This window comes from Pongo pygmaeus, chromosome 6 (assembly GCF_028885625.2).
Source record: "Pongo pygmaeus isolate AG05252 chromosome 6, NHGRI_mPonPyg2-v2.0_pri, whole genome shotgun sequence".
In the NCBI taxonomy this organism is placed as follows: Eukaryota; Metazoa; Chordata; class Mammalia; order Primates; family Hominidae; genus Pongo; species Pongo pygmaeus.
This window is the reverse complement of record NC_072379.2, coordinates 72,080,793-72,101,802: the sequence shown is the minus strand read 5'-3', so window position 1 is coordinate 72,101,802 and position 21,010 is coordinate 72,080,793. Positions and strand designations below refer to the sequence as shown.

Below are 21,010 nucleotides of genomic sequence, written 5' to 3'. Positions count from 1 at the left end.
TGCTTTCTTTGTTGTGAATAACAAAGTCCATTGTCTCTGACTCAGGAGTCTCATGTCCTCTGGCAGCACCCATAAAACTGTGGCAAGCTAACACGTTAACTTCCAACAGGGTAAATTTTGGACCCTTTACAATTCTTGACATTGCTCAGATTTACCTTCCTGACAAGGGGCTAACAAAGTCTCAACAACTACAGCTACGCAGGTGTCATACAGAAAACTTCAGAAAACACAGGTGTTTCAATTTTCTTTCAAAAACCTAAGAAATAGGCTTTGTATTAATTTCTGAATCTCCTGTTTTGGTTTGGGTGAGTCATAGATTTCTAGTAGCTTTATCACGTGAATAGAATATATATTTAACTTTGCTATATTTTCAAAACTGTCTATATTTTAAAATTTATATCCCCTCAAATAATATTTAAACATCCTTATGTGGAAAGGTTAAATATGGGGTTGTTAATTTTTAAAAAACTAAATTAATATTTTAAAAATTAAAAGTAGTAGCTAAGTGCTTAAAAACATTTTTAAATAAAAAGGACAAAAATCTAATTTTCGTATGTGTTACTGTTCTTGTAATTCTTGACATTTTATTTTTAAATGATTGTCCATTACATGTGAATAAGCTTCATCCTTTGAAGAGCACATATGGAGTAAGTTAGCTGGCATTTTCCTTATCAAAAAATAAACAAGTCTGAACGTGGGTGTTCTGTCAATCAGAACACTTAGCCACGTTACAGGCTGCAACTGATGTACAAATCCATTACCCAGGCATAAAATGCTTTACCAAAAAACAAATTAAATAGCTTTATAGCTCTTAGCTGGATACATTGCCAAAATATGCAAGGGATGAAATATGTATGGGACTTCTTTAAGAGAAGAGATTGAAACCAGGAGGCAATTACTTCTCAGCAGTGCAAATTATACTCCAACTCTCTATTTTCATGTCTTGTCTTGTTTATCTTACTTAGATTGTAAACTTAATGGGGGAGGGAAAGAATCTGTCCCTTATATTCCATCAGCCAGTAGAGCACATTCCTATTAGTACTTCCATTGCAAATATATATTTATTGTCAAAAAAGGGAATTTATTTTTTATAAAACAGAAATAAGCAGGGCATCCAGAAAGGCTTGATTCCTAGCCTACTATGAAAATGTGGATAAGCCTTTTCACCTTTCTTCCTATTTTCCTCTCTAATGAAAGGAAAGTACCCACTTCCCTTTTCCAGGCCGTGGTGTGAGGTTTCATTATACAATACCTGTGAAGTTAATTTGGTTTCTCAGAAGACTGGTGTTATATAAACAGCAAATATTATTACCCTCATTGGGTTGTGTTGTGTAACATCCCATTTTTTCAGCCAAAAGAATTGAGAAAGATACCTAAAATTTCACTTTATTTCATTAAAATGTGCTCTTTTTTCATCACCACACATAACACTGTGTATTGTAATGAAGCTGTTCAGGTCTGTGTTTATGACACAGAAATGCTTAATGAATCCTAGGCTACTCCATGCTGAGAAGGAACTTTACATTTTTCCCCAACTCTTAGTTGCCTAGAAGGCTAAGGGATGTTTCAAAGGAAATAATGCTCTTCAGAACTTTTAAAACCTATTTCATTATCCTAGTGATTCTAAAGTTTTAGTTTTTCCATAAATACTTCCAAGATCACATAAAATGTTCAAGTGAACTAGGGCTACTATAAATAATTTTTTTCAGAAGACCTCAAGGAGAAATTTCACTGATGTCCTAACCCACATGCTTCTCTCCCCACACCTAGTTATGTTTCAACTGACTGAACTTATATATAGAGAGAGAGGAGCTAATGTTACAAATAATTACTTCCAACTCATTAAATAACAAAGAACATTAAATTACCTTACTTTTTGTCCAAGGTCTCCAAAAAAAAATTATGACATTGTGAAAGAAACTTCTTTTTTTTTTTTTTTTTTTGAGGGCTGGAGTGCAGTGGCGCGATCTCGGCTCACTGCAAGCTCCGCCTCCCGGGTTCGCGCCATTCTCCTGCCTCCGCCTCCGCTCCCGCCACCGCGCCCGGCTAATTTTTTGTATTTTTAGTAGAGACGGGGTTTCACCGTGTTAGCCAGGATGGTCTCGATCTCCTGACCTCATGATCCGCCCGCCTCGGCCTCCCAAAGCGCTGGGATTACAGGCGTGAGCCACCGCGCCCAGCAGAAACTTCTCTTTTAGACAAAAAGATGCGCTCTATTAGGCCTGGGCAAAGAGAATGCAGGGAAAAGTTTTAAAATTCTGAGTGGAGCTGTCATCAACTGTTCATCTCCAGACCACACATTGTAAGGTCACCTGCCATTCCTGAGGCTCAAATGCAAAATCAACAGCAGGTTACACCACGTAGTCATGTTTCTTAAATGACACAATCTGGAATCTCAAGAATTTTTGCATTCATCTAGTTTTGTAACTGCTTTCTACATTGAGCAAAGTATAGACAGCAGAACAAAAACTCTTAAACCAAATAAAAAACTTTTAAAAATTGATGTGCTGAACATCAGCTCCCAAAATATAATTTAATCTACCAAGAATACATTGTCTTCTATTCTCCATCACTCAGGAATTTCATCAGAGAACACATTGCATATTACTTTACTGAGAGTCAAACAAAAAATGTGTCCTAAACAATCTCAATCAAAGGCAAAGTTTAAATGACCTATAAGAATTGAAGACCAGGATTTTTTGCACACATATTGTGAGACCAAAATACAAACCATCCAGAAACCATGCAGGCTAGATGTGGGTACAACAATCCACAATAACAAGTTAAGGTATTGCTATTTCAAGCTAGTCTACTGCTTAAATGTACATTTCTCTTTTCCCTATAATATAAATTCAGGAATTTTCGTTGAAAAAATTAAACGACGATCCAAAACGAGAGATTTCAGAAATTGAAGCATTATTAATTATCTTGTTCATGCAGGAAAAGGAATGTTCTAATTGAAAGAGTATTAGGAAACACTAACTTATCTTCTTGACTAACTTCTCATTTTTCCAGAGAGAGCAACTGCCTGGCATAAAAATGACCTAGTTAGTTAATAACAGAGCTAAGGTCTGTTATTTGATCAATTTGATGACATTCACTGCTCCTATGCTTTCCGTCTATTAGTCCTCATGTCTTGCTGTGGTTGTCTGATCGTGCCAAGTAAAAGGTATTAGATTCCTTTCTTCCAAATGAATTAAAATAAATTAAAACTTTTTCTGTTTTTTTAATCTGAGAAATTGGTGATAGAATAGATCAGCGGTTGGCAAACTATGGCACTGAGTCAAACCTGGCCAGCAATCTGTTTTTGCACATGCAGTTTTATTAAAACATAGCTTTTCTGGTTCATTTACATAATTTCTGTGATTGCATTTGTGCTGGAACAGCAGAGTTAAGCAGTTGTGGCAGAGACCTTATGGCCCCATAGCCAAAATTACTTAATATCTCTCCCTCTGCAGACAGTTTCCAATCACAGGAACAGAGTTTACCTCTATATAAAGTTATTCAACACAAAAAGTGTTTTAATTACATTGGATTTTTTAAAAAAACAATTCTCCAATGAGTTGAATTCTGAAGGAAGAATGAATAAGTCTCAGGTATAAATTTTTATTGTGGTAATCAGAATCACAAAGCCATCCAAATTCTCAATTTTCCTTCAAATGTAAGAGACACTAACACTCTACACCATTTCTGACCCATTCATCTTGTATTTTGTAAAGTTTGTAGAGTCTCTTCTAAGAGAAAAGAAATGGCTCTTACTCTCTAATATTTGGTATAGAATCTGGTCCCCATCAACTCCATTTCTGAGTTTGGTACCAAAGCAGATATTCTTTAAAATAGACTAGTTTTTAAACTGTTGTTGGTAGAGAAAAATAAATTGCATCGAAATCGTAACTGTTGTGCCTTACATTAGAAGTGAAAATTACTCTCCCAGGACTACTTCCTTTTCTGTGTAATTTGGCTAGGACACCACAGTCACTTCAAATACACTGTGGTATTTTACGTGCACTATCAATTAGAACCTACTCCCCGAGCTCATAATTGACAATAGACAATAATATACAGGACAACCTAACAAGACAAGCTTCACAATAAATGGCCAACTTCAATCTGCAGTATCTAGATTTTCAATTAAATAAGCAAAGGTGAGGGGATAGATTCATGGATCAAATTCTTTACAGGTAATAATGTAACACATTAACTGCCTACAGAAAGGAAAGAAATCTCAATTACTAAAAAAGGTTCTCATCACTCAGTTGTCTTGGTGTCATTCCTGCTTCTTAAAACAATTACCATGCCTTAGAATTCAACAGCTCTTTCTAACAAATAGGTGCTGTATTTTGTGATCATTACACATGATTACATGGCTCATACATTTTATTAAAAGACAGCTTAAAATGTAGGTGGCTTATTTTTTCACAAAAATGAAAGAAAAGGGAAATTTCTTCTTTTAAAGTTGTTCTTTACAGAGATGGGGTCGGGGGGCAGAATCTAATCTCAGATTTAAGGCGGTCTCTTAAGATTAAATAATGTGCCTCTGCCATCTAGCGGCCATCACTGGGAACACAACTCTGGAACACAGGTCTGATTGCTATCATAAAACCTTAGATTTACCTTATTTAACTCCAGACACTCCCTTTTTACTAAAAACATAAAAAATAAGTTTACAAATACTATTAGAAAGTAAATTATGTATGATTAATAGAGTGCACATTAAATGCATAGAATTGCCTTACAATTGAAACAATACTACACTAGAAACTAATGAGGTATTATATTGGTTTAAAATACTTTGAGTTAAATCATATAGATTTGTGGACTCTATTACCTGTGATAATTTTTATAACTTCACAAATATCTACATTTATAAATTAAATAATAAATGATGTATCAGCAGTAGTTTCCAAAGAAAAACGTCATCATTTCAAAAAATCTCTTGTGACATTTAAAATACGGGCAACTGACTGTCCCTTTCTGCACTTTTCTATCCCACCCTCGACTACCAGATGATTTACTTGTTTATTCCTGCATCTTCCCTCCCTCTCTCATCCTAGAATTTCCATAAATGCTTAGAATATACAAATTTTAGCTTTACAAACATAAAATGTCCTTCTAGGGAACCATTATTATTGGAATTTCCTGACTAAAGTTATCTGACAATAATTTTTCAGGATAAAGTATACATTAAACCTTAAAATGTCAACATTTTTCAATTTTTCTTTTGTTTTCTCCCAGTAGTCTGATTTACATAATGCTTTTTGTCAGAAGGTACATGAACAGTTAAATAAATATTGATAATATAGAGACAAATATCATGGTATTATTAAAAAATACTCAGTTATGTGTAGTATAAGAACTTCAGGTACAAGGAAATACTGTTTCACAAAATTTTTAAGTGTAGAACTATATACCTATTAACAATTATATATATATATATTTTATTTTGTTTAAATAAATTAGTTTAAGGGTAATTTTCCATATGTCACTTATTAGTATTTTATTGTTTTCCATCCTCTGACCATGTCTCAGATCCCATGGGCCTCATGAAAGGTAAGCTTCAACTGAGTTCAGAAGAAATTTGAAGACCCAGGTAAAAAAGAAAACAAATAGTAATCTCTTGAAGCCCATTATTTATTTCTAAACTTACACATATTCCTTAACCCTCAGCTCATTTTTATATTCCTGAAGTCTATTTATATATTCCTAAACCCATATGTGCCAACATATTTTTATATACACTCATATGTTTCACAAACACAGACAGTAAGGTATCTTGAGAAATGACTTTTAAAAATTTGGTGCCTTGAATAACTATGATATAGTCTTGAATCTGTAAAAATATTTCAGCTGGTAATAAGAAGTATGAAAAGTTTTGGGTTTGGCAGCAAAGTGGTGAATACTATGGTCTTACACCTTAAAACTCTAAATATTACAATTTCATTGTTCTTTCCACCCCTAATGTTCTTTGAAATTAAGTAGACATGTTATTCTATACACAGTATATCTAATTATTGCATAACTATTAATGCTGAATTAAAAAATCTGGCATCCACTATAGATTTCATCAGATTTTTAGAATAAAAATAACTGAAATCTGCTTCAAGTCTGGGTCAGCAAGATTTGCTTTCAAAGCCATTATTATATTACATTATTTCATTCCTTCACAATGGTACTTAATTGCAACTAGAGGAACTACTCCAAGAAGACTTTTGACAGGCATAGAATGAGAACCTGGCTGCTGCTGATACAAGAAAAACTTACGTTTATATAGGTTGGTGCAAAAGTCATTGCGGTTTCTGTCATTAAAGGTAATGGCAGAAACCACAATGACTTTTTGCAACTGCTAATCTTTAAACCACTGGAGATATTTAACTGCCTCCTCCAAGTATCAGTTTTCAATAAAATAGATTACCTTTATAGGTAGGAGGAACATTGAAATAATGAAGCACCACAAGAACTGCAAAATACAATAATATTGGAGAGTCTCTTGCTTTAGATAATATGAGGAGGTCAGTAACTTAAAAAAAACTAGATTGCACTTTAAATAGAGGAAAACAAAAGAGAGAGAATATATTTTTAATCCTAAAGTAATACCTAAATTGAATCAACATGTGTGTGGCAAGTATTACTACACAAGGAGTTACTGTCAAATTGCACCGTGGCATACTTATTAAAAGTTCCAGGCACTCACTGCATGCTTAATGGTAGAAAATGATCAGATCAATCTGTAATCAAAATGTGTAATAGAGAGCCCCACTGACTCACCACCAGGCCACCCTCCTCTGTGGAAATGCTTACATTTTCTAAGCCCAGGAGCACAAGAAGTGGAATCGTTGTCATTCCTCCTTGAATCCATTCCTCCAGAGACACGGTTCCATCATGATCATAGTCAATTTCTTCCATCATTTCATGGAGGATCTGTAGTAGAGGAGACAAGGGAAAATTTGTGGTCAATCAATAAAATAAATTTCATAGGCTACAACATATGAAATTGTGACTAACAGCTAAGTGGAGAGTTGGGATAACTGTCTTGCTAACTCAGTACAACATTAATTCTATTACTGATGAACTGGTGACTTTGTTAGCATTTCTAAACCTGGCCGCTTACACTGATCACTTTTTAGAAATAAGTGCTTAAGTTTTCAATATTTTTCCAATGAACAGCACAGCTAAAACAAGAAGAATCTTTAATAAGTGTGAAAGTGGTCTTTAATTACTTTCTCCAGATTATTTTTTAGATTCATATATATGCCAGAAAATGTCTGAACAAATTAACTTCATGGCAAAGAGCTCATATAATTCTTTGCTAAGTAGTAAGGGGCGAGGGAATTTAGTTGCTTTTAATTGCCTATCAGAATTTAATAGAGTCAAGAAGTTAAAGGATCAAATCAAGTTTAATTAAACTTCGTTTCTAAAGATGACTTGCACGTAATGTCTTAAAATGTTCTCCGCAGTGTTTGTTTGCAATACATTTACCTCTCTGTGGTATGGTGGCAATATCAGTACTTACCTAGAAGGGCTATTGTGAGGATTAAATAAGCTAATGTATTATAAGCAGATGAGCCCCTGGCATATAGAGTCAGTGTCATATAGTGTTGTTTGTGTTATTATTAATGGAAATTATATATCAGTTCCAAACATATTACCCTTGGTTGCTGGGAAAGCAAAGTACTTCCCATCTAATGGCATCAAGATGGCAAACATGGTAAGAATTCTAATGAAGAAAGGAACTTACTGCCTTTATATAATACAAAAATGTTAATCAATTTGGAAAAAAAGAGAAATGCAGAGAGCATTGGAACAGAGATTGGAAAAGACGCAATGCATGAAATATTTGATTTGTTGGTAGAAGTATTGTCTGCCTAGACACTCTTGTGCTTGGTGTCTTCACTCAGGAAGTATTGTATTTGAAAATTAGATTATTTTTCTCCCCCTGCCTCTCAAGAGCTTGCTGATGAATTAGTAGAAATGTATCAATCATAAGAGAAATAAAACAATGACATTTGTTTCGGATGAGTGATGCTTTCCTTTTTGTACCTAATAAATCTCATGTTAAAGCCATCCTCTGACCGTGTCTCAAATCCCATGGGCCTCATAAAAAAATAAGATTGAACTGAGTGTAGAGCCTGAGTTAATTTGATAAAAACTTCTAGGGACACTCCAGTCTTCCCTACTACTATAATCAACCTCAAATGTTCATTTCTCTCTCTCTCTTTCTTTTTTTTTGAGACGGAGTCTCACTCTGTCGCTCAGGCTGGAGTGCAGTGGCGCAATCTCGGCTCACAGCAAGCTCCGCCTCCCGGGTTCACGCCATTCTCCTGCCTCAGCCTCCCGAGTAGCGGGGACTACAGGCGTCCGCCAACACGCCCGGCTAATTTTTGCGTGTGTGTATTTTTAGTAGAGACAGGGTTTCACCGTGTTAGCCAGGATGGTCTCAATCTCCTGACGTCATGATCCACCTGCCTCGGCCTCCCAAAGTGCTCGGATTACAGGCTTGAGCCACCAAGCCCGGCCCATTTCTTTTTATTTATATATGCAAACCTATGAGAAGCCTGCTGATGTGTACATTTGTTTACAATGAGAACTACTGAAGCCTTAGGCAAGATGACGAGGCAGTTCCCATGACAGCAGACATAATGTACAACTTTGTACCATTTCAGCTCCCTGGAATAGTAGCAGACTTATCAGTAACACACATGTCAAATAATGCTATAGTTTATTACTTGTATTCTCCAGTCAATAATCTGACAAATACACTAGGTATTTGTTATAGAAAGACTACTCAGCCACCAGCTTTCCCCTTCCTCCTAGCATCCTGATCTCCTTTTTCTCGAATCTACAAACACCTCCACCCCCCCACACACACACCAAAAATGCTTTTGTTGAGAAGTGGTAGTGTCCGCTGTTTAGAAACCTGAATGGAAAAACAAATCCCCCTCCCACTCTCCATCTAGTAACAAGCTGGCTTGATTGACAGATGACTAATCTGCACAGGTAGAAAGGTGAGTAGGAGAGGAGAAAGCTGTTGTCGATTAAAAGGGCAATAGAAATAATCAGAAATTCCTGGCTTTCAGCGAAAATATTAAGGTGAGTCAAACAATAAATTAAATACATGTTACCATCTATTTTATTATTCCACATACAAATGGCAACCTGTTAATGACATCTGCCACTCACTATATAAGCACAGCATATGCATTTCCCAATAGTTGATTTAAAACTGGAAAAATCCTAATCCCAGTAAGACAGGAAAATGCTATCAGAGTTCTTGCAGCATATACTCATGCCATTGTTTACTGCATAGATGTGAACAGAAGTTAAATATACGCTTCTTGAATTTGCATAAAATGTAAAATCATTTAAATAAAATTTATTTGCATTTACTTTATTCATATACACTTTGCTAAAGGTTTTAAAAATAATATAAACTCAATATCTCTTATCAACTTTCCCCAAAATATTTTTTGTGGCCAAAGTTATGGTTTCAAGTCAAGTATATTTTAATATGTATTTGAATAATGTTGAAATTTTGATATTTATTCAAAATAAGAATTCTATGTTCTTATAAGCATTTTTAGATACTCTTTCTCTAAACAATTTAATTAAAAATTCCTGACTAGCTGAAGAGCTTTGGGCAAGTAATTTTAACGTATTTGGGTCTCAATTTACTCCTCTGCAAAATGAAAAAATAATAGTGTATCTACCTCAGAGAGTTGAAAGCAATATATAACATATATACAAGGTAACACAATGTACTGTGCATGGAAAACTACCATCTTCTTTTATGGCATGGCATGGCCTTGGCAGTGTCTATCAGGACCTTCTGCTTATCCACATGTGTGTAAGACCACCATTCAAAATAACTTCCACGAGGAAGAAAGCAAAAGTTACTGTTAACAGCTTCAGAACTCCACATATACCTTGTTATCTTATTCAGAATCCACTTTGACTTCTGATTAGAAATAGTAACTTAGTTATCAAAAGACAAAATGAAATGACAGGAATATATCAGGGTCCCAGACAAGGAAAAAAAAAGAAAAAGAAAGAAAAGAAAACGAAAGAATGAAGGAAGGAAGAAAGAAAGAAAAGGAAAGAATGAAGGAAGGAAGAAAGAAAGAAAAAGAAAGAAAGAAAGAAAGAAAGACCTTCCAGAATTTAGCCAATAGTGAAATCATTCATATACCTACTGGATTAAGTTCAGTGACATCCCACTCAAGGTATTCTGCAACATGCATCATCTGACCGATGATATTTTCCAGCTCCTGGAAGAGAAAGAGAGATAAAAAATATGAATACAAGATCTTAGTGAGTTTTAAATCTTTCACTTGCAAAAATTGTTTTGTTCAATGTGTAGCTAAAAAAGTTAAATGATTTCCATGGGAATATATATATATATAATCCTTTTTAAAGGTCTAATTAACTATATAAAGAAAAGAGAATCCTAAATATAAATTTACCTTGTACATTGTCTAGAAATGTTCACCAGGAGAGGGCACAACTTAACAAAAAATACATTTTCTTCTACTAAAAGAGAGTGTCTGAAGAAAGCAGGACCAAATACATATTGTCACATGTGATTTTTAAGACACTGAATTCCCTGAACCTTTGGCTTGAAAACAGATGTGAAAGGGTGGAAAAATCATTTGAGGACAAGTGAGAAGTCTATTTTTATCCTGATACACTGAGAATGTATATTGACTGTTTTAGTCATGTATTGAATAATTTGCTCTTGAAAGAAGAGTGTTCAGGATCAAGGTTTGCAGGACAAGTAGATGTAGCATTTATTTTGTGAAAGGATGAAATTTTAGTTTGAATTTCCATATTATTCTGCTCAATTATCAACTCTTAGAAGAATTGCAAGTTAATACATATGACCTGGCTAAATTAATTAAAACATTTTCCTACCTATTTATCTAATGTTTTAATTTTTCTGTACCTACAGAAAAGATTAAACATGCCTTTGTGAAATGCTTGTAATTTTACATGAAAACATGACATAATTTGAAAAGTGGTGTTTTACAGTATGATTTAAAATGTAAGAAGTATAATAGAATAAGGCTTGAAAGTACAATAGTTAAAGATTATTCTACTCAAATCTCTAATCTAATATATGTAGTCGATGTTCATGGAATGGAGAAGAAATATGATAAAACAGATTCTGTTTCGGGGAGCCGTGGTTCCCTCTGAGGAACTAATGAAAGCTATAATCCCTGTCTCCACAAAAAAAAAAAAGGATAATTATGAATACGTTACTTAAGACAGGCTGCCCCAGAAGTAATACAAATATAAACATATTTATTACAGATTAACAAATTTTAAGACATAAATCCCTTTGAATTACAGGTTAAAAGTGTGAATGTGTGTGCACGCATGCATTACTAATCTCTCACCTACTCCATCTTTGCTTACATGTGCCTTTAATGATTTGTAAGTGTTAAAGTTCCCGGATTTAAGAATAGAAACTATTTTTGGTGGACTGTTACGTAGACATGTGATATTAGGTAAGCCACCCCACCTAAGACTCAGTTTTCTCATCGGTAAAATAGCTACTCTAACGTTACCTCTTTCATAGAATTGCTGCAAAGATTAAACATGTTATTATAAAAAATGCATTTATTTTGTTGTTTGCCATATTCCAAATGACCAAAAAATCTTAACTATTATTATTAGAAATAGTGGACATTTTTCAAATTATCATTTTCTTTCTGTTTTGCCCCCAGTAGGTGAACTGCCACACCTTAAAGGTACCAAGACACATGATGTCAGAAGGTACAATTTAAACCTGACAGTGAAGGAAAAATATTGGAGCAGTAGGTATTGTGGAGAAAACCCTAGAAATGAAATCCAGGCCTTCAATTACAAAAAAATAGAGACTAGTTTAACCAAAACTAAATATATTTATCCCCAACTCATTGTTTAATATTGGGACTATAGTTCTAAATATTGCTAGTAGTCTACTGTATAGGCTAACAAAAAATAGGCAAAGACAAAAAAAAAAAAGGACTATTTGACTGAATTTTCAAATCAACTGCCAACCCATGGCTAAAGCCTAGTAAAGAATCATCATTTTAATTTAATTAAAAAAGAAACATTAAATAAAACAACTCTCCATTAAAATATAATTTGCATTAGTGTAATCACAAGTGCTATACTAAGCATATTAAAGTATCTAGAAGAAATTAAAATTTCTAGTCGTGAAATAGCACCATAAAATGAGCAAATTTATTATGTAGCTTGGTATTTCTAATGGGAAACTGAAGGCCACTAGGCACTTAAAAATAATAGCATTTGAAAAAAAAAATTTTTTTTTTTTGAGATGGAGTCTTGCTCTCTCACCCAGGCTGGAGTGCACTGGCATAATCTCGGCTCACTGCAACCTCCACCTCCCGGGTTCAAGCGATTCTCCTGCCTCAGCCCCCCGAGTAGCTGGGATTACAGGTGTGCCCACTACCACGCCTGGATAATTTTTGTGTTTTTAGTAGAGACGGGGTTTCATCATGTTGGCCAGGCTGGTCTCAAACTCCTGACCTCAGGTGATCGCCTGCCCGCCTTGGCATCCCAAAATGCTGGGATTACAGGCATGAGCCACCGTGCCCGGCCAGCATTTGAAAAATTACTGAGACTTACACATAATAAATCCCACAATCACAGTATCAATTCAGAGTGATGGTCATTTCCTAGAGTAGGAGTTATATATTTTAATCTCTCTCTGGAGAAGCTAATATACCATTATCCTACTCAAAGTTACATAAATAGGCTTCCAACCTCATTGCTTTGCCTTTAAAATCTATTTTAGCTGCCATAGGGTGGTCTATCAGATGATGAGAAAAACTCACCCATTTTCAGAGATCATGTCTATTTCAGTCATTATTAAATATATCAAAACATTTGTTTCTAATAATATTAAATATATTAAAAATGGTACACTTCAAAATTTCCATAATATGACACTTATTCTATTAATATTCTTATATTTCCTTGATAGAACAAGAAATAATATAATATGCAAAATATGTTACCAAACATAAGATAGATTATTGGATGGAACCTGAGATGGACTTTCATGCATGGTACTGATCTGTGCACTAAGACTAAAAACTACTTTCTATTTCTCTGAAAGCTAGCAATGATTTCCACATATTACAAATAAACGTTTAATTATTCCTTTCAGTTAATCATATAAAGATGGTATTTTCTTATTTTTTATGACTATAACTATAGAATGTAAATTGAATATTAAATTGGATGAGATATTTAAAAAGCAAAGTTTGTGAAAGCAATCTGTAAATATATTTACCTATTTCAGCAGCATATAGGACTAAAGATACCATGTAAAACTGGGAAAATAATGAGATAATTAAATTGACTTTATAAATCCTTAATATTCTACTTACAGTCTCAAGTTTCCTTAATGCCAAATGTTACAGATAGTTCTTCCCTCATTCTAGATCAACGGTTTCAACTTAATCTTATGTTTTATTCAGACAAGGCTGGTGCCTTCCTTTTTTTACCTACCTTCAGTGCAGGAAAAATAAAATGAAAAAAGTCATGTCGTGGTAGCAAAACTATTCAGTAGAATAATTGTAATCCCAACAGTTTCCTCAGATCACTCTCTTTCAAAAAGTCAAAAGATAAAAATGCCATATGAGTGGATGTAAATTACATTAAGTGTGCCTTCTGTGGTAATAACTACAAATTTATTCATTGCATTTTTCAGAAGAAACTCTTTGAAATTTTCACAGAAACTTTGAAGAAAAAAATTACCGAGCTGTCCAGGAAGCCATTCCCATCCGTGTCATAAAGGCGAAACATAACTAGAATGAAAGAGGTGTTGAAAACAAGATTACAGGCAAATAAGATCAACGTTAGTTTAAAGTATATTCATTAAAATTTAGTTTGCGTTGAAAACAAATACTAAATTCCTCCCCTGCTCCAAACAATTAATTTGTGGGATTATTTCTCAAACTAAATTGAAAATGAATTAATTAGTTAATAGAAATACTGGATAGCACAAAGTCTATCAAATTTTGTTTGTTTCTAGAAGACATTAAAATGTACTATTATTTGTTTAAACTCTTTATTACAAGATCATTAAATGTCAACTCAAAAATAAAAGAGAAGAAGTTGAAATATTCAAAGCCTGGGTATTAAAGAGCAGAGTGCATAAGGAAAAACAACAAAGGTGAAATTTAGAAATCAACTATAATTTGAAATCCATCATTCACAATTACAAGAGCTTGGTCAAAAACTGTTTTCTTTATCTGTAAAGTGAGAATAATCAGTCTACCATAACACATATTTACTGTGAAAGTCAAGGGAGGTGATAGACACAAAAGTGAATGAAAGCCATAGATCATGATACAAATAGATGCCATTGTTAGGATTGATCCCCAAGCAGTATGGGCGAGGAAGGCAGAGTGCAAAACAACGGATTCTTTCTGATGGAGGAAACCAGCACAGAAAAACTGCATTATGATCATGGCTTTCATGGTTTATTTGTTTAAATCTGAGGTGGAGCTTCAGAGGGTAACTGATCTTTGAACTAATCAAGTAAGGGAAAGGAGAACATTGGCTCTCTGTTAGGAGGTTCAGGACAGCAGATGACAGAGGTCCCTGATGGGCCTGAGGATTCCCTTGTATAATTCACACATCCCCAGGATGCTGTGGAAGAGGCCACAGGTGCCATTTTGAGATAAATAGAGAAGACAGACACAGCTGTAAAAATAGAAGAATGGAAGTACGGGTTTGTCTTTGTTTTGTATAATTTCCTGAATGATCTTGATGTCTGAAGTCTATAATATTAATAAAGATGTTGATTACTAAGCAGCATAATTATATGATGACCCTGATGGTCTATTTGTAGGTGATTATTTTTGTATTTAATGGTTACTGCATTTCACCAATTCTAACATATGATTATTAATAAGATGCATAGTCTATATATTGCTAAAAAGAAAAAAGCCATATAACTATAATATTCTATTTATTGTAAGATGCAAACAAATGTTAAAGATGTTAAAGTGTAAGAAAAAAAATGTCTGTCTATTGACATAAGGGTGATAATACTAAACTGGCTAAAAGACTTAAATATCTGTATTTGTAAATCATGGTAATGATTCCTTCTCATACAGTCAATAAATGAAATAAAATGCAGAAGGAAACAGCAACTGACTGCATTGTGGATACTAAGCATTTCAAGAGGTTGTAGTGCAGCAGCAAAGAGTGAAAAAATATCTTTGTAAGTGGCGAGAATTGACTGACTACTCAGAGAAAGGATTAACTACCAGGAATAAGGCAAATATCCAGAAAAGTCTAAATATATTTTAGATTGAGGGACATTTATAACTCTGTTAACCCTTACTGGAGTAAATGACTGCAAAATGACCATTTCACGTCGCTCAAATTTGTGCAAACCCTGTTCTGATTTGTTGACCTTACTGGGAACATGAACTCAAAGAAACACACATGGGTAGGATATATAGATATTGGGCATTCATTACTGACAGTGTCTGAAACTTCTTCCTATTTTCTGAAAATCACACTTTATGAAGACCATTAGAAAATGAAAACTCTAGATACCTTTTCTTTACTAGCCTGACTTGAAGCTAGACTGTGCGCATGGCCCAGGCTCCACCACACAGAAGCACAGTCCCAGGTTATCAATCAGATGCTAGTGACCTAAGCAAAAGAAGCTTGCACAGAATCCCTTCTGGTGGTGGGAGGTGGCAGTGGTTTCAGAGAGAATATCCAGGCTTCTGGATGAGTCAGGGGTGTTTCGAGGCAACCATCCCAGCCCAATTTAATACTTCATTTGGTCATCGTTCCTGAAGAGGCAGCCTCTAGAATTTGTTCTCTACCTCTCCCAGTGATTCTGTGTGTTCCTAAATATCACTTAAAAATAATAACATGCTTTATTAAAAACAACCAGTTAAAATAAACCCGTTTCTATGTCTTTCCCAAGGATAGTGTGTACTTAACATTGGTTTTAAAAATGAACTTACTATTGTAATATTACACTTACAGATAAATGTATTATTTAATACCTTATTAAAGTGTACACACCAATGTAACTATTACCTCTAAATCAAAAAATAGAATTCTTACTAACAATTCAGAACCCCTTTCATCCTCCCCCATCATTATTTTTTCTTCTCTCGCCAAAGACACCCATTATCTTGACTTCTACAGCCCTTCTTTTGAATTGAATTTAATATAACATTTAGAAAATGTTTGCCGGCCGGGCATGGTGGCTCACACCTGTAATCCCAGCACTTTGGGAGGCCGAGGTGGGTGGATCACAGGTCAGGAGATCGAGGCCATCCTGGCTAACGTGGTGAAACCCCATCTCTACTAAAAATACAACAACAACAAAAAATTAGCCGGGTGTGGTGGCGGGTGCCTGTAGTCCCATCTATTCGGGAGGCTGAGGCAGGAGAATGGCGTGAACCCGGGACGCGGAGGTTGCAGTGAGCCGAGATTGCACTGCTGCACTCCAGCCTGGGCAACAGAGTGAGACTCCATCTCAAAAAAAATAAAAATAAAAATAAAATAAAATAAAAAAAAGAAAATGTTTGCCAATCTTTTATTCTCCTATTACAAAACAAAACAAAAAACAAACCAAAATAACACTGCTGGATTTCTAATGAGATTGTACTGAACCTATAGCTCTGTTAGGGGGAGAATCTTTAAAATGCGGAGTCTTGAAATGTACAACCATGTTATATTCTTCTTTATTTAGAGCTTTAATTTCTCTCAATAATGTTTCATATTGTTCTGTATAGAGACCTTTCAAATAGTTTTTAAAGGTTTATTCCCAGGTATTTAATAATTTTGATTTGATAAATGGTAAAATTTCTTAAATTTTATTTACTTATTATTAGTTGATGTCATACAGAAATACAAGTGATTTTTATTTCTATCTTGTAGGCATAGATCTTGCTAAACATGCTTATTAATTCAAGTACTTGATCTATCTATAGATTACTGGGTAGTCTATAATAAACAATGAATCTCAATTTCTTCCTTCCCATTCTCATAAACCATGGATTTTTCTTGCCTTATTGCCATGAGCAATGATCTCCAACACAAAGTTGAACTATACTTACAGTAGTGGCCATTCTTGTCTTGTTCCCAATATCAATGAGAGAAACTTCAATATTTCACTCTTAAATATAAAGTTTGATGGGAGTTTCTTATATATACACATTATTAGATGAATGGAGTTCTATACTACTTTTAGTTAGCTAAGAATTTTTGCTATTACAGTTGTTTTGTTTTTAATCATGAATAGAATGCATATGGAATGTGATAAAATACTTTTATGATTTTCTTCATTATTCTCCTAATGTGGCAAAATACATTGTTTCATTTTCTAAAGTTAAGTCAAATTTAAATGCCTGTAATAATCCCAAATTGAACCTGGACATGTTATTTTAGCTACTTTACATATATAACTGTACTTGATTGCTAATATCTTGTTTCCTTTCTGCTTGTTATCTGGAAAAATATATGAGTGACTTGTACTTTAATTTCTTCAATTAAATGGAAAAAGCCATGCTTCCTTCTCCCCAAAATTTGCCCTAAAAATCCAAGTTGCTTTGATACTTCCCTGAAAATTTTGAACAGGTTTTTAAAATATACATTCATTCTAAATTTTCCAGTTGATTCCAGTTGGAAGGTTGGCCTGAAAATCCCTACTTCACTAGTGCCTGAAGAATCTAATATTTTAAATAATTTATTCCTAAACACATTAACAAGAGTTACTGCTCTCTATAAATTCTGTCTAATTCATCAAGGAAGAAAGTTTGGAGAGTTTTAAGCTCTAGTTAATATAATAACAATAATAAAAATATCATACATATATTGAGTACCAAGTACCGTATACTCTAAATATTACCAAGTCAAGGTCAAGGATAAAACTTTTCTTTCATCCAGAAGAAGAAAGAGAAGTTCTAGGACTTAATTTTCAGTGATAAGTCTACTTTTCTAATTTAAAATTGTAGCTAGGTAATGCAAAACGTGAAGTATTGAACACACATATTTATCTTGGTTTTCTATTGAAGTACCACTATACTGACTGTAAGAGATGAAATAGGCATAAAACAATAAGCAGAAATAAAATATGAGAGGAGAAAACACTAACACAATTTTCAGGAGCTGGAGAAAATATGTACACATGTATATTGACTTAGAGATCTTAGAAATATAAATGTAAGCTGGTAGAGGAGAAGAAGCATATATGTGCTTAGAAAGGGTGGTGAGTTGGAAAATTAACAGATAATCTTCACAGGATGATCTCTGGGAAGTATGTAAGCTCTATTCCCCAACAGAAGACTAGATCTTTGAGTTCTGCAAAAGTGAAATGAAAGGAATTCTGGGCTAAAGGTACTCAGGGATTCTGAGTGTAAGGATACAATACCAAAAAAAGGTAATTATGTGAAAGCGAATATACCGAATATTGAAAGAATAAGTCCTTTTCCTTATCCCCAGTAAGTCAATACTATCGGTATGGATACTCACCTATACAACTACTACCATCAAAAAAGTTCTTTCAACACAAGTAGTTTGAAAGAAACCAACAAAGCAGGGAGGAGGGGAAACCTTATAACTAAAAGGAAAGTTTCAATCCATGAAATACAAATAGGAACACATAAGGATCACGCTGAGAATAAAATGGATTCTCTGTGAAGTTAAATGTAAGGAAAAAGTGGGAAAAATCTCATCACCAGGTATAAAAGATGTCCCAGATATGGAGTGAAAAAACATAAGAAGAAAGAAAAGAAGATGGAAAATAGAAAAAGCAAGAAAAAGTAGTAATTCAGAATTCTGTCTTGGATGTTCAGCATCCAAATAATATTGGTTCTAGAAAGAGAACAACTAAAACAAAGGGTGAAAGTGATTATCAATTAAAATATTCAAGAACAAATGAAGAACGCAAGTTTATGAACATAAATTTATGGTGGAGAATTTGGGAATTGATTAGTTATAGAAATAGAGAAAATGAGGCGGGCGGATATTTGAGGTCAGGAGTTCAAGACCAGCCTGACCAACGTGGTGAAACCCCATCTCTACTAAAATACAAAAATTAGCCAGGCATGGTGGCACGTGCCTGTAATCCCAGCTACTAGGGAGGCTGAGGCAGGAGAATCACTTGAACCCAGGAGGCAGAGGTTGCAGGGAGCCAAGATTGTGCCACTGCACTCCATCCTGGGAAACAGAGTGAGACTGTGTCTCAAAATAAATAAATAAATAAATAGAAAGAAAAATAATTAAGTTAGAAAAAAGGCAATTATTAACTCCATGGAAAATAAAAGTTGTTTGGCCTGGTGAGCCTATAAAACCTTTCTCTTTTAAAACTATATTTAAAAATAATATTGACATTATTAATATTGAATTTTCAAATTATATAGTAAGACTATTTCTTAGCATTTAAAAGTAAAGTCAGGCCCAAAGGTCAAGGGAATCACTGAACAAAAGGATCATATTTTTAAAAACAAAATAAATATATAGCTGTTTGGCTGCAAAAATTTAAAAAGCCCAATGTTAAAATTATTCTGACAACACGACAGCTTCCAAATATGGGTACCTGCTTCAATGTTATAAACTAGTTTAACCCACATTTTTTCCTATTTTTATGCTCATGTAATTTCACTTTATATAGAAACAATTATGCCCACACATGTATTTAGTTAAAAGATCAGAGCAAAGGCATATTATGCAAGATAATTTTTTATATCCAAACTATTTTCCTTCCAAAAGATTTGCAAGTTTCTATCTGTTTTCATAATGAATATATCCTACTATATATACTCTGGTGTTTTGCACTTGCCATTATATGTTGTTGATATGAGCATTATATGATATGGTATGTTATTAATGTAAACAATGTAAAATATATTTATAAAAGGCATTTAAGCTGGAATTTCTTTAATTCACTTTTTTCCACTCTTGTATATTTTGATACTGATTTAATAAACTTTAAAAGCAGAGGTGAAAAAAAATCAGCTGCTTAGGTGTGTTTGACATCCAGTATAATGGAGAGATACTTTCGCCTTTTATTCATAAGAGAAACAACAATAAAAACAGCAAAAGACAGCTTTTCAAAATAAAAAGAGCCCTATAAAGTAGCTCAGAAATTATGGATTTTAGTCATAGCTAGATAAACTGGTGGTGTAATTAATAACCACCCTCTCTTGGTTTTTTTTTTTTTTTTCATTGACAAACTAGGTGATCTTTAAGGCCTCTTCATTATTAAATCTCATTGTTTCTAAGGTTAATACTGCACAGGGAAGTAACTTTTAACATGTAGGTTACTGTTCAGTCTCCGTATGTCAGTTATCTACTTTCTGAATATTTCCCTATTGATTTTCTCTTTAGTGATACATTTTAAGGAAATGTAAGATAATATAAAAAATTCTTGTTAAATCATTAACTTGATAAGCACAAGTTCAAATGTGAGTATCATGTATTTTAAAGTCAAAAATATAAAGTTAGTATTATTCTATATCTTAAATAGTTGATGTTATTTTTATATTTTCAAGCACTCATTGACTTTATTTTTACCCATTGACTTTAATACACTTCCATTTAACTATCATTTATTGAGCATCTACCTGTTGAAACACACACACACACACAGATGTAGGTGCAAGGGTACAAAAGAGAGCAAAATAAATCCAGTTAGGAGATGGTAAGAAGATTCACGATGCAGGGTAAGCCTCAAATGTGGACTAGACTCGATCAAATATACACTGTGGGGAGGCAGGGGATTGAAACCCAGCAACTGCACATTGTAATCAAAGGGATGAAAGTGGAAAAGTTCTGGATTTTTCTGATGATAGAAAAGTTGACCCATGTGACTAGGACATGGTTTGTGCATATGTGTGCAGGTCATAGCCAAAGCAAGCCTGGCAGAGTAGGTTGGGGTCAAACTGTGGAGTCAGATCAGTGTATGCACACCAAGTTAAGGGCTTCAATTTTACGCATTATGAAATCAGGTACTATCAAAGGG

General features: G+C 34.0%; 1 protein-coding gene across 14 annotated transcripts in view; it reads right to left on the bottom strand.

The window, feature by feature from the left end:
* DGKB (diacylglycerol kinase beta) overlaps positions 1 to 21,010 on the bottom strand; it is a 738,724-nt gene that overhangs the window by 523,508 nt on the left and 194,206 nt on the right. For all 14 annotated transcript variants that reach the window (XM_054495969.1, XM_054495971.1, XM_054495977.1 and 11 more), the window contains 3 exons: positions 13,765 to 13,814; positions 10,188 to 10,262; positions 6,799 to 6,918 (listed from right to left, as the gene is read on the bottom strand). In XM_054495969.1, coding sequence (XP_054351944.1) covers positions 6,799 to 6,918; positions 10,188 to 10,262; positions 13,765 to 13,814 — 245 coding nt within the window. The remainder of the gene's footprint in view (positions 1 to 6,798; positions 6,919 to 10,187; positions 10,263 to 13,764; positions 13,815 to 21,010) is intronic.